The 15,417-nt window shown below is 43.1% G+C and overlaps 1 protein-coding gene across 1 annotated transcript in view; it reads left to right on the plus strand.

Annotated features, from left to right (window-relative positions):
• The window catches only part of OLFML2A (olfactomedin like 2A), a 149,655-nt gene that overhangs the window by 121,335 nt on the left and 12,903 nt on the right, over positions 1–15,417 (plus strand). Inside the window, exon 6 of the mRNA XM_030207375.1 lies at positions 11,986–12,261. Coding sequence (XP_030063235.1) covers positions 11,986–12,261 — 276 coding nt within the window. The remainder of the gene's footprint in view (positions 1–11,985; positions 12,262–15,417) is intronic.

Genomic DNA, 15,417 nt, shown 5'->3' on the forward strand with positions numbered 1-15,417 from the left:
ATGCAGCCAGATGGAAAAAATTCAGTGCTCTAAGTAAAGAGATTTAACTTTAAAGTATGAAACTGAGTTTTGTTTGCTGCAGTCAAAATTAATTGTAGTGGGCCACCTGGCGAACCTTTGCTTTACAGCTCTGAAGGCTGCAGAAGGAGGATAAATTTAGTTGTGGGTCCTGAGGAGCAGGAGGGAAAGTTAACTCTGTGTTCTACATTTACACATAATTTTTTTCCTCAGGTGTGCCTTCAAAAATCACAGGGAGCAGAAATGAGCAGATCACATGTCAAGATGGGAGTGAGATGTTTATTCAGCACAAGAGATCTCATACAATAAAAATGCCCAACATGGACCATGTTTCGCCCCAGCCAAGGGCTATATCAGGGGCAAAGAATTTCCCTTAATCAAATAAAAAATCAAGGGAATTAAAAAAAATCCACCAGTACTTCAAAACGACATGCCATACATTGAACAATTTTCCCACACAGGAAATGTCCGCAGAGTTGATTTTTCATGAGTGGTTTGGCATGTGCAAGTGCAGATGAGGCCATTATATCTTTTAGATTCTGGTTTGTTTTATAAGGTCACTGTAGTTAAGTGCATTAACACTTTGAATTATGTGCCAGTGTTTCTGCAAAATCATCAACTAAGGAAGTCGTTTGGATAATCTTTGCCATACTGGGACAGAGCAAAGGTCCATCAAGCCCAGTATCCTGTTTCCAACAGTGGCCAATCTAGGCAAGATCCCAAAAGAGTTATACAGATTTTATGTTGCTTATCCTAGAAATAAGCAGTGTTTTTCCCCAAGTCCATCTTAATAATGGCTTATGGACTTTTCTTTTAGGAAATTAGCCAAATATTTTTTAAACCCTGCTAAGCTAACTGCTTTTACCACATTCTCTGGCAACAAATTCCAGAGTTTAATTGCACGAAAACTCTTTAGCACAGCTCCAAAATCCTCAAGAAGCACAGCACAGGGAACTTCTTAGCCCCTGACGTAGCTCTTTGCTGTGGTAAAATGTAGTCCACATCAGGCATTTTTACTATATGAGATCTCTTGTGCTGAATAAATATCTCACCCCATCTTGATGTGTGATTTGCTTCTTTCTGCTCCCTGTGTGCTGTCTGCAGACCACCTTTCCTTTTCTGTATTCTATCTTCCAAAATCACTCCAACAGTCAGTTCAAATAAACAATTCACCCCAATAGTATTAGAAAATTATAATTTACTGGGTGAAATTAAAAGGAAATAGCTCATCTGTTAGCTCAAAGACATTACATAAAAGTGAAAATAAATAATGAAAGACACAGAATTAGTGGTGAGATTTTTTGCATGCATGCATGATCTTCTCCTCTCCTCAGTATCTCCTCACAATTTGGCTCCTTCAGACAGAATCCTCTATAGCATTCTCAGGCACAATCTCACCTCTTCTTTTCCTCTCAGGATTTGTGAACAGCACTTTACTTATTTTTTATTTTATTTGTACACCGTGCTTTCCCACTCATGGCAGGCTCAATGTGGCTTACATGGGGCAATGGAGGGTTATGTGACTTGCCCACAGTCACAAGGAGCTGCCTGTGCCAGGAATCGAACTCAGTTCCTCAGGACCAAAGTCCACTACCCTAACCACTAGGCCACTCCTCCCACTTACTCATTTGTGGGTTCCCTAAGCCCAAGGGACACCTACTGGTACTTTCCCCAAAATAGGATTCAGCTAAAAATAGCCCAAACTCCCTTGCCTCAATACTCTTGTTAAACATCCTCTCCCAACTTAGCGGGACATAGGCCTTCAGACTGACAGTCCTCTCCCAAGATACTTAATTGGTCACCAGGTCAACTCAGTCTCACTGTGATGTCTTTTCCTAGTGAAAGAATAGGTAAACCTTTCAATTCCTTGGGAGAGTTCTGCGCTCTACCCAGTCAGTTTGATAGAAGGAGAATAGAAGACAAACTCCTCTCTCTAAGATATCTCACTCTGGGATTGCCTTTGGATCACTCGTTTCATTTACCCAAAGGCTGGCTTAATGCTTAGAATCCATTCTCCATAAGGCCCGAGTCCCTCAGCTCCTGAGCTCTCAGCCTGCTTTTGGAAGGCAGAGGACAGAAAACAATAGATTTCCCTCCACAACCTATTTATGATCTCCATGACATCAAAACTCCTCCCCTGGTTTTCCATGTAGCAGCAGCGACAAATTCTCATTAGTTTTACCCTGGAGTTGGTGCAAGTGGTACCCCTGAATGATTATCACCACTCACAATCCATTACACAGAAGCACATTCCACAATGTACCCCATAAGTACTAGGGTACATAGAGACCCTGGGTTCACATAATTCATTTTTCTTAGGATCTTCTTTTAATGGTTAATCCTTTAGTTGATGTTTCATACCTTCCTCTGTTATAGTTTATTTCATAATATTTATTACTTCTATTTTATGCTTAAAGAGCACCTATGGATTATATTCCTCTCTGGTTCTATATTCCCTTAAAAATTACCAGACTAGTATTTGGGGGGAGGGGAAACAATACTAATGGGCTCATTTTCAAAACAGAAGGACGCCCATCTTTCGACATAAATCGGAAGATGGGCATCCTTCTCACAGGGTCGTCCAAATCAGTATAATCGAAAGCCAATTTTGGACATCTCCAACTGCTTTCCATCGCAGGGATGGCCAAAGTTCAAGGGGGCGTATCAGAGGCGTAGCGAAGGCGGGACTTAGGCATATCTAACACTAGGACATCCTCGACCCATAATCGAAAGAAACAGGGACATCCCTGACGAACACTTGGACGACTTTACCTGGTCGTGTTTTTCTTATGATCAAGGCACAAAAAGGTACCCGAAATGATCAGATGACCACCAGAAAGAATTGGGGATGACCTCCCCTTACTCCCTTAGTGGTCACTAACCCCCTCCCACCCTCAAAAAACATCTTTCAAAATATTTTGTGCCAGCCTCAGATATCATACTCAGGTCCATCACAACAGTATGCAGGTCCCTGGAGCAGTTTTAGTGGGTGCAGTGCACTTTAGGAAGGCGAACCCAGGACCATCCCCCCCACCTGTTACATTTGTAGAGGAAACAGCGAGCCCTCCAAAACCCACCAGAAACCCACTGTACCCACATCTAGGTGCCCCCCTTCACCTGTAAGGGCTGTGATAGTGGTGTACAGTTGTGGGGAGTGGGTTTTAGCACCCCTAGGGTGCCCGGTTGGTGTCCTGGCATGTCAGGGGGACCAGTGCACTACAAATGCTGGCTCCTCCCACGACCAAATGGCTTGCATTTGGTCGTTTCTGAGATGGACATCCTTGGTTTTGATTATCGCCGAAAATCAGAAACAACCAAGTCTAGGGACGACCAGATTTCAGGATTTGAGCATCCCTGACCGTATTATCGAAACGAAAGATGGACGTCCATCTTGTTTCGAAAATACGGGTTTCCCCGCCCCTGGATGGGGACGTTTTGCAAGGACGTCCCTTTCGAAAATGCCCCTCTAAGTCAATGGTCCTGTGATAATAAGAGCTAGGAATATTGGTCATTTCCTATCTAGACAATTCTATGTGACACCAAGTTCCTGCAGACACTAAAAGAGTGTTTTATATAAAAATAGTGTGATCCAGAATTTGTGATGGGCAGATCATAATTTGCAAACATTTTGCATATGGGCTTTTCTGACTCCACTATGTGGTCTTGAACTCATAATTCCTGAATCATTGTGGGCAAGTTTACCCAAGCTATATTAATAAGTTGTAGGCCTTCAAGACTTATTTGTAGTGGTAAAGTGAGTTAATCAGAGGGTCAAATTCTTTTAAATTCGCAAATGTCAAGATTACCAAAATATAGTCTTTCAGTAAACAGAAATTAAAATTTGTAACTCACAATCTCTGAACCTTTCAACTAGTGGCCTATAATTTGTTTTTTGTTTTGTGTTATCTCACTCTCTGATTCACAAATGGTGACTTATGAGCCATGGATCAATGGGGAGTTCTAATCAACACAATGTGCTTTGACCCATTTCTTGTTGTGTACTAGGGGGTGGTGATGGGGGGATCATTTGGACTGTAATCTCATCCAGATGTTTAAAGGCACTTTTTCTTTCCAAATGCAAAGCCACATGCTGTCAGATATTGTATCCCAACCACAGAGGGTCTTTTGGAAACTTCAAGATATGTTGATGGTACCTGTGGAGACATTCCTGAAGGGATAGAGGATATGTTGATTTAAAACTGCAAGGTGCTGCCATCAAAAACAAATGCTAATGTAGCTATTCATTAGGTTTTCAATGAATCAGTGGAGGCCTAGTAAAGGAAAAAGAGCATTATACCCAATCTTGGTGTCACAGTTGCAGTCCAATGTTTATTTCTACGTTTTAGCACACAATAAGAGTTTTGATGGTACATAAATACTAGTGTCTGTCTAATGATATTGCAACTGTAAGCTGGTTTAGTGTGGGTTTGAAAATATATACCATACTATTGTCTTGAAAACTGGGATACAGAGCTAGAAACTGATTATTTGTGTCTGGATACTGTCAGAGCACAAATAATCTGCTATCTTGATAGCAGTGTTTTAGTACTGAAAGGAGGCACAGATTGGGATGTAAATGTAGAAACGTTTTGCCCCAGTGTGAAAATACAAACATTAGAAATGGCCATTTTTCAGTGTTTTTGACTGAAAAAAAACATTGGGCCTAATTTCAATCATTTTTACTAGAAAGACTTTCCTGTCAAACTGTTTCCATGTGCATCTATAAAGTATCTGTTTTACTGGTGTACCATGGATCTCTAGCACCCTGGGGGCCAATGTTTACAACACATACCACATTACAAAGGATCTCTGCTTTGTTTTTGTGACCTTCCAGCTCCTTCTCCAGCTTCCCCCTCAGGCTGGAGCCAGGGAGCCATGGCCTACTCTCTCCTCTTCCTCCTTCCCCCCACCCCCCCTTCATTGGTATACCACTGGTCTGTTTGTTATCTCTACCATACCTGTTAGTCCTGAGAAAGACTGAAATGATTTCTGCATGATTTGAAAGAAAGAAATAGGACAACAAAAATGCTTTAAAAATGTTATAAGCTGGCACCTATATACAGGCAACAAGAGCACCCATATGTTACAGAATACTAGCACTTACACGCATAACGTTCAGTTGTTGGTACCGTTCACATGCATAAGTGCTAGACACTATTCTGTAACCAATGCACATAAGTCACATAGGGGTGAATTCTATATATGGTACCAAACAAAGCGCTATTCTATATTCCGCACATAAAGTTAGGCATGGTTTATAGAATAGTTCTTATGACCAGGAATCGTGCCTAATTTAGGCATGCACAACACCAAAAGAGGCTCTTCAAGTCAACAACAAGAGGAAAACCAGAGCAGATTAGGAGTCCAGAAAGATCTTTATTAAAATAAACCTGACATGGCCGCTATGGCCAGGGTTGCCAACTCTGCAGCTTTCCTGCAGAGTTGGGTAGGGTTTTTGAGCTGCCTGCTGGCACTTTCTGACAGTTGTGAGATGCGACACTTTGGGCTTTTTTTGTTTTTTTTGGGCAGCCGCTAAGCTTGTTCCTTGATCTGTCTCTACTGTCACCCTATTGGTCAAATTTGGAGCGGAAATTAGGCTTGGTGCATCTCAAGCGAACAAACAGTGGATCCAATAAAAGTCCTCTCACAATGGGTGCCTTCTTGAACAAGGTCACGTGTCGGGTCATTTGTGCAGATTTAAATAAAGACCTTGTTCAGGAAGACACCCATTGTGAGAGGACTTTTACTAGATCCACTGTTTGTTCGCTTGAGATGCACCAAGCTTGTCTGTTCTCCTGTGGAGAGATCACCTTCTGTGGGTTTTTGCTTCATTGGACTTGGTGCATCTCAAGCCTCATTCCGGCTCCAAATTTGACCAATAGGAGGGTGAGGTGGGTGATGAGGTCATCAGCTGATGATGACTCATCACGCGTTGTTGCTCTGGAGGAGGAGCATAGCAGTAGCACATCATGGAGGAGAGAGTGCAGTAGTTGGAGCAGAGTAGCCACGTAGGAAGAGGAGAGGAGGCAGAGCAAGCGCGTTTGGTGGGACCCCCCCTCAATGCCCGTTCAGCAGCTTGGGCTGTTTTTGGGCTCCCTTTTGGGTGCAGGTTGGGTGTATAAATAACTAAAATATCCTGAAATGGGTGCATACTTTACCTGTGAGGGGAACCTATTGGGACATATGTGATCACAAGGGATTGGTCCTCTAGTAATAAGCAGTACACACCACAGCAAATCCAAAGGCAGTTTAATCTTTTCCAGCCTCGCAATACAAGGTTAAATATATAAAGAACTATGTTACGATGGGAAAGTTCCATCACTCACCCATTTGTGGGAATCTATGGGTAGGCATAGGACATGAAGCACAATCCATAGGCAGGAGCATGGACAAGGAATCCAAGGTTACAGAAGACATGGCCAGTTGGAATAAAAACATAGACCTGGAATAGCGGAGCATGAGCAGAGGCACAGGAAGCGAGGAATCACAGCCAGCAGGAAAATCAGGAAATAGGCAAGAACCAAGGAACATAGTTAACATTTAGTTCTCACTCATATCAGTGCAATACAAGCAAATCCTTTGTGATGCCCTCTGCTTTTCTCATATCTCACTCTAAATGGGACAATATTAGTGCTTTTGAATAATCCCCTTGTAGTTTTTTGTTCTTGGTGACTCCCATAAAGAAGTAGTCAAAATGTGCTACTTATAATTATAGTGTAATGAATACACAAGACAGTGCTGGAAATGGAAAGTCAGCCTCATTGATTGGTTATAGCCATCCTGTTTCTTTTAAGAGTGGTACAATGTAGCTGCAAACAGCAATGACCATAAATAATGAAGTCTTGGGCAAATTACTTATCCATCTTTAGAAACATTAGGGCAATTCTGTGAAGTGGTATCTAGAGGTGCATATCAATTATACACATCAAAGGTGCCATTAATTGACAGGTGCCCATGTGCACTAGCCCCCTAATATTCAGTGCTATTTAACTGGCCAGGATTGGCTCCTGGTCGGTTAAATAGCATTTAACGGGCTATCTGCAAAATATTCAGCGGCAGATAGACAGCTATCTCCCACTAAATATTCGCAGTCAGAGCTTAGCAACTAACTGGTTATATCATGCGATATAACTGGCTATCCATGAATATTCAGTGCATTGCAGGCTAAGTATGGCAGCCAAATCAGGCCACTCAAATAGCAGGCCTATCTTTGGCCGCTATAAACTTAACTTGCCAGCGCTAAATATTGGCTTGGCTGGTTAAGTTTGAGCCAGTCACAAAAGAAATGGATATTTAATGCTGGTATCACCGCCGATCACGAGAGTTAGCCAAACTGCCTCCCGCAGTCTGAATATCGGCCCCTAGGTGCTCTCCTGTAAAGTAGTGCCTAACTGCAGGGGGGGGGGGGGCAACAACACACTTGTTGGTGGATAGATGGCTCTGAGAAGAGAGAGAGACTGATTTTCCTAAACACACCAGGGAACTGCATTTTCCTTGTGATAAACTGACAAGGTCAGTTCTGCTGCAGCAATGAGGCCTTACCCAAAAAGACTGTGTAATCGGTATACAGAGTCAAGACCTTGGACTTTATTCATGGACTGAGATAGACTCGCAGGGAAAATCCTGCTAGAGTCTCAATGGTGGAATCCGATTCTTCATCCACTGACAGTCTGCAATATGGACTACAGGGTAAGGGAACAGGATTTATTACTTACAGTCAGGATAGTTAGTCTAAGGCTTTTGTCTGTGAAAGACTGGTTTTTCAGGACTTGTGATCAGTGAATTACTAGCTGCTAAGTGTTTATTTTGCACAATATATTTGTTGTAATCTCTCATACAGAATATTTAGCTGATCAGATTTCTTTGTATATATATATATATATATATATATATCCATTTGTGGCATTGTTCCTTTCATTGGTACAGCTAGTCAGAAAAGTCTATGGACAAATAAGAGGTACATGCTACCCCTAGAAACGTGTCCACAATAATTGCTATTTAGTAGTGTTCTACCAGCTCAAGTACCTCAGATTATATTAGGAGTTTATCCTCTAATATATCTCCCTACAGCACACACATGGGTGGAGCATGCATGGGCCATGTGCATGTCTCCCAGTTATGCCCTTTTACTAAGCAGCAGTAGGGTTAACGTGAAGGCAGCATGTGCCAAATTGACATTATTGCCAGCGTAGCATGGGTGCCCGGCAGTAATTGAAGTTGGCACGTACTGTTTCCTGTAATAGAAAATATTTTTCTATTTTCTACTGAGGGAGGTGTTCCTGGCGGGAATCGGGAGCATGGCCACATTGGTGCACGCTGCATGATTACCATGTGAGTAGCGTATGAGCACTTACCGCTAGGTCAAAGGGTGTGTGCAATTCCGGAGACCACACTTATGGAAAGATGGAGTCAGTCCAGAGGGCAGCTACAAAATTGGTTGGCAGTCTTGGTCATAAAACATATAGGGACAGGCTCAGAAACCTCAACATGTATACGCTGGAAGAGAGGCGGGAGAGAGGGGATATGATAGAAATACCTCAGTGTCGATAATGCACAGGAGGTGAGCCTTTTTCAAATGAAGGAAACTGCTGGAATGAGGGGGCATGTGAAGAAGTCAAGAGGAAATAGGCTTAGGATGAATCTGAGGAAATACTCTTTCACGGAATAGGGTGGTGAATGCATGGAATGGCCTCCTGGTGGAGGTCGTGGAGACGAAGACTGTGTCAGAGTTTATGAAGGAATTGGACAGACATGTGAGGTCTCTTAGGAAAAGGAGGAGTTAGTGGTTACTGAGGATGGGCAGACTGGATGGGCCATTTGAACCTTATCTGCTGTCATGTTTCTATGTTTCTAGGGCTCAATCAGTAAATAACTGCACACTACTTTTAATTTTAGCGCATGGTCATGTAGTGCCCCATTAAAAAAAAGCCTTTTTCCCCAGCTGCAGTAAAAAAAATGGCCCAGCATGTGCCAATTTCATGCGTCCAAACTACCGCAGGCCACTTTTTACCACAGCTTAGTAAAAGGGCCCCATAGGTTATAAAATACTATAAACTACATGCATTAATTAGCGCACTTAGGCACATCAACTTACATCTGCCATTGACATGGCATAAGAGGGCACACCAAAATATGAAAGTGTTAAACTTCTACGAGAGAAGCTACACTGGCTCTCACTCAAAGAACGCATCGCGTTCAAGGTGTGTACCCTAGTTCACAAAATCATCCATGGCGATGCCCCAGCCTACATGTCAGACCTGATAGACCTACCACCCAGAAATGCTAAAAAATCATCTCGCACATTCCTTAATCTTCATTTCCACAACTGTAAAGGTCTAAAATACAAGCTAACGCACGCATCAACCTTTTCCTATATGAGCACACAATTCTGGAACGCGCTGCCACGCAACCTAAAAACGATCTATGAACTAACCAGCTTCCGCAAACTACTGAAGACCCATCTCTTCAACAATACATATCACAAAGATCAACACATGTGAAATCCCCCACATGCATCTAGAACTATCTTATATTGTTTTCTTGATATTTTACTATTATGCTTTATCATTATCATGTAACCAAAATCCTTCTTTAATACCAAATGTCTATTCTCTTCTCATTTCCACTATTCATGATGTATTGTAAGCCACATTGAGCCTGCAAAGAGGTGGGAAAATGTGGGATGCAAATGCAACAAATAAATAAAATAAAATAAATAAATAAAACACTGGCACACCTGTGCTGACATATGCTAGCATTCTGTAAAAGAATCTTGACGCCAAAATGCCATTATAGAATTGGTGGTAAACGCACGGCATTGAGGCACCAATTTATAGAATTGCCTTGTATGATAAGTGGGCATTTTGGAACAAGCAAAGAATAATTTATTTATTTATTTATTGCATTTGATTGAACTCCACATGAGCATCTGATGTTTCTAAGGGGGCTTATTTTTATTTCGAGGTAGGTAAGTGATAAAACATCAGTTTCTAACAAACCGGGAATGTGTCTGGGGGAAAGAGAGGGGGCATTCCTGCACTAATCAGTTACCACAACTACATTAAGAACATAAGTATTGCCATACTGGGACAGAACAAAGGTCCATCAAGCCCAGCATCCTGTTTCCAACAGTGGCTAATCCAGGTCATAAGTACCTGGCAAGATCCCAAAACAGTACATTACATTTTATGCTGCTTATCCTAGAAATAAGCAGTGGATTTTCCCCAAGTCCATTTTAAAAATGGTTTATAGACTCTTCTTTTAGATTATTACAAAGCTTTGTGGAAAGGGGGAACATGCTGGGTGCCAGCTAAATAGGAAGTCTTGTATGCTCCTTGATGCAAGAGGAGAAAGATGCTACCTCAGTCTCCATTTACAGTTCTTACATTTAACTGCAAGCCAGCAAGAACTAAATGATTTGCAGTTGTGATAGTCAAATCTAGCAGCTTATCACTTTCAGGTCAACACTGTAGTGTCTTCCATCCCTTATATAAATAGTTATAGGCTGGTCAAAATCCCCATTCCATATGAAGAATCTACTTCCAAATCCCGTATGGCATTTGTCCAGTATGCAGGTACATATGGACTTGCACTGAATTCTCATTACATTTCCCAAATTTTTGGACATGATGGAATGTAGGAAAGATAGTCATCTCTTTCACTGTACATGTAGCAGATATGAAATCTTTTTCATAAGATCTACAGTTGTCGTGTTCCCTTTTGTGGCCAGCAAATTTATATGTTCCCGGACATAGCCAGACAGACTTATCTTCGGAGGAAAGAGTTCCTGCAGCTAAGGCCTAGGGCCTTGGCTATGGGAGCTACTTTTTTCCTTAAATTTCCATTTAAATGTATGATTACTTATGGAAGCAATAAATATGTTTTCCTTGATCCTTCTCAATTGGAATTGTTTCTAGCAGATAAATCTGTTCTTCAGGCTGGTAAAAATAACAATTTAGTTATTTAGGTTGTGTAAATGGTGGTAGTGTTATAGTTTAACATTTATCCATTCAGCTTAATATATTTGCCTTAGTTTTACTTTGTAATTGTTGGTCCTATTGGCTCCCTAGATGTGGACTAAATATTAAGAGCCCCATTTACAGAGGCGCACTAGCGTTTTGAGCATGCGCTAAAAATTAGCATGTGCTAACCGTGTAGATGCCCATAGGAATATTATGGGTATCTACATGGTTAGTATGCACTAAAAATGCTAGCGTTCCTTTGTAAACAGGGCCCTTAAAGACTGTTTTTCTTTTTCATTTGGTTTATTCCTTTTCCCCTAATGTTAATTCTGATTATTTGCTTGATTTTGTTTATTGTATATACATTGCAAATCAATAAAAAAAAAAGATCTACAGTTGTAAACTTTCATATAGGAGCTATAGCAAGGTGTTCTTTTCTCTACAAGATTTACAGAGCCAGTGAGACCTTCCTACACCCAAAGGGACAGATGGGATTATACCATTCTCCTGTTTGGGGAAATAATTTCCTCAAGTAATGCTTAGCCCATTGCATGTGGACTTAATCAAAGCTGTCACCTTTGCAGATGTTTTTGCTCACCTTAAAAAAAAATGATATAGTTGTTGAAACTGGAGTTGTTCTTCAACCATAAATTTGGGATTTTACATATTTGTGTGGTCTTTCCACTGCATGCATGTATAAAAAATATGATGAGACCTCTTTGCTCTCATCATTTAAGCCCATGCAGTAGATAAAAATGGTGACTGATCAACCTCATAGATTCTGTTTGGTGTCAATATTTTTAAGTAATGTCTCAATACTATAGAGACTAAAATTCTTCATACTGATCTTCATATTTTTGGCATTTCAAATATCCTAACATCAGAAATAAGTCCAGTTCTACTATAGAATTTTAATACATGAGTGTTCCTCTGTGATCAAACATTCTGAAAAGAATACTTGACAATTCTACCTTCTTTAACCTGACATAATTCATTCTCTTCTCAGAAAGTACAGCAAAGACTGGATCTCAAATTGATAGGCAGGAGACCAGGTCAGAAGAAAGAAGTTCTGCACCCTACTTTGTACAAGAGGTCAAGGTGACAACTACAGAAAGAACTGAGGTTCCTGACACCAGCACTACTATCACAACAACAGCAGCTACAACCAGCGAACCTAGTACTACCAAAGCCACAACAGTTACCATTAGAAACCCACCAGTGACCATGCTGTCCTTTGGATATAGTCAAGGGGCCATTAATGGATCAGAAGTTCAGTATCAAAGTAAGTAGGCTCCATGAGCTGCTGAGAGCTTCATGCTGATGTGTCTTCTGAAATTTGATTTAGGGAGACAGGTTTAATATTAAATAGTGGTAAACAGAAACCTCCTGGCTCTTTCTAGATACTTCTTTACATGACATTAGCTAGGGGAATTCATGGCCACATATAATCAGAGATGTCAGGCTGCTTTCAGTGCATTCTGCAGCTATGACTGCTAAAATGGAATAGACAGCTTGCACATGGCCTGCTTCTTATTTTGAAGGAGCACAAGGGCAGTTCACAGCAAGATGCCACCTGAGGCAAGACTGAATTGCTGCCTCCACCCCACCCCCCACCCCCACCCCCAAGTCTGGCATCTCTCCCTTCCTTCCTCCATCCCCTTCCCTGAGTTTACCTTCTTTTCCCATTGTCCAAAAGGCAGTGGTGGCAGTGATACTCATGCATTGCCCTGCTGCCTGCACTGGCCTCATCTCTACTGCAGCCCACCTCTAAGGAAACAGGAAGTCACATCTGAGAGGCAGGCACAGTAAAGAGAAGAGGCTGGTGCTGGTGGCAGGGCAGTGTATGGGAATCGCTGCCGCTGCCTTTTGGAAAATAGACAAAGAAGGTAAACTCAGGGAAGGGGGTGGACGAAGGAAGAGGGAGATGCCACTCCAGAAAGAGTGCCACCTGAGGTTCTATCCATCTTCTGCTCCTTCTCCATCCAGGGTTGTAGCCACGGGTGGGCCTGGGTGGGCCTGGGTGGGCCTAGGCCCACCCAGTTGGGGTTCAGGCCCACCCAGCAGTGGAGAGCTTCAATTTCAGCAGTGGAGGGAGCAGGCTGAGGTCAGATCCTGCTTCTGCCTCCCTCTCTCCCACAGCGCTTCTCAAATGCTGCCTACCTACCGCCGCCACGATCTAGCATCTTCCTCCCGTCTCAGCACTGCATCAGCGGAGCAGCGGTAGCGATTCATGCTGCCTCCTGCTTCGTTCTAACCTGGAAGCATCTCCTCTGCCGCGTCCTGCCCCAGCAGAAACAGGAAGTTGTAATAATGGGGGCGGGACGCGGCAGAGGAGATGCTTCCGGGTTAGAACGAAGCAGGAGGCAGCATGAATCGCTACTGCTGCTCCGCTGCTGCAGTGCTGAGATGGGAGGAAGATGCTAGATCGTGGCGGCGGTAGGTAGGCAGCGTTTGAGAAGCGCTGTGGGAGAGAGGGAGGCAGAAGCAGGATCGGACCTCAGCCTGCTAAGGGTGGTGCTGTGCCCCATTGAAGAGATGGAGAGTTGGGGGAAGGTCTTCTTAAGATAGATGCTGGAAGGGGGGCATGAGGTGGAGAGGGGCAAGAGAGAGAGAGAGAATTGTGGGACATAGGGTAGAGAGGGGTAAGAAAGGAAAAAATCTTGCATTGGGAGGGGAAAGGGACAAGAGAGGGAGAAATGTTGGACATAGGGGGGTAGTGGGGAAGGAGAAATGGTAAATGTTGGACTTGGACAGTGGGTGGTGAGGAGGAGAAGATAGATGGTGAAAAATTGGACATGATGGTGGAGGGCAGGAAGAGATGTTGGATGGGGCACAAGGGAGGGGGAGAGGCAGAAATGTTGGGCATGGCAGTGGAAGGGAGGAAGAGAGAAAATGCTGTATGGGGGGAGGGGGAAGAGAAGTGTTGGACCCATGGCACAAGAGAGGGAGAAATGGTAGAAAGTGGGAGAGAGGGAGATATATTGGACCTGGCGGTGAATGAGACGGAGAGAGAAACACAGGAGCTGGCGAGGGGAGAAAGGAGGAGATGTTGGATTCAGGAGCAGAAGGGTGATAGAGAGGTGCCAGACAGTGGGAGTGAAGGAAGAGAGAGGGAGAAATGTTGGAACATGAGGGAGAGGGCAGGAGGGAAGAGAGAAGGGGCAGAGAGATGTAAGCCTGCAAGAGTGGGGTGGGGAGAAAGAGGGAGCAGATGCTGGGCTAGAAGGGTGGAGGAAAGGAAGATAGCGGAACCATGTGGGAGAGGCCAGGAGGGAGAGGAAGAGGGTGGCAAGGAAATAAATAAATAGATAGTGATTACAGAGGATAGAAATATGGTAATGAAAGGGAATGGAGGGCTGAGGAAGGAGTGAGATGGGGAAATGGAAAAGCTAGTGGGTGAGAGAAAAAGATGAAAATCTGATAGGTAGCTGTAAACTAAAAAGGAGGAGAACAGTGAGAGGGTGAAATTTGAGTTGACAGCAAGGCAGAAAGAAGAAAAAAGAGAGGAAAGAGCTAAAAATAAGAAGTCAATATGTCAGAAGCAGGTGTAGTGAAGGTAAAAGAAGACAAATGGACAGCAGCCGCTCAAAAGAGAATTAGAAGACGACAGACAGGAAAGCAGAAAAGAAACTGCAACCAACATGATGGAAAAATACAATGTCCAGACCACAAAGGTAGAAAAAAGTAATGTATTTTGAATGTTTTAAATGGAATATGTTGGCTTTGGAAAATCTACATAGCAAATGTGTTTGTATCGTGTTCAGGGGAAAGGAAATGCATTTCTGTTTTTATTTCTCCAGTGTTGAAGTACATGCTAAGTTTAACTTTTTGGGGTTCCGAGTTTAATTTTTGTCTAAATATTTTTTATTTCTGATACGTGATCCCTTGTTCTGTATTTGGTGAGGGTCTGTTGGTGTGACAGTAATGGCAGGTTGGGAAATCGGAGGGCAGGCAGGGAGGAGAGGGGATCAGGGAGGGGGCCCTAGCATGTCTAACACCAGTTCTGACCCTTGCTGTATAGCTGGTAGGGATTCCAAGCCTCCCCAGCTGAGGACTTCCTCCAAAGACGGCCAGAACTTCCTTCTACCAAGCTCTGCAGTCGGTGACAGCATGCTTGAGTCACCGACAGCTAAGCAGGCATAGGGTGCTGGCATCAGTGGCTTACTGATGTTGCTGCTGCCTGCCAAGTTTGGTAAAAGGGAGTTCTGGCCACCTTCAGAGAAAGTCTTCAGCTGACAGAGCTTGAGGATCCTTATTAGCTAATGTATTTATATTTTGCGGTAGGGCAGGGCAGAGAAAATATTGTGCCCACCCACTTTGGGCTCAGGCCCATCCAAAATTGGCTGTCTGGCTACGCCACTGTCTCCATCTCTCTCTCTTAGTCCTCCCCCCCAGTGGTCTCATTTTTTTTTTACCCTTCCTGGCCTGGGCCCGCCCT

This window comes from Microcaecilia unicolor, chromosome 6 (assembly GCF_901765095.1).
Source record: "Microcaecilia unicolor chromosome 6, aMicUni1.1, whole genome shotgun sequence".
Classification (NCBI taxonomy): Eukaryota; Metazoa; Chordata; class Amphibia; order Gymnophiona; family Siphonopidae; genus Microcaecilia; species Microcaecilia unicolor.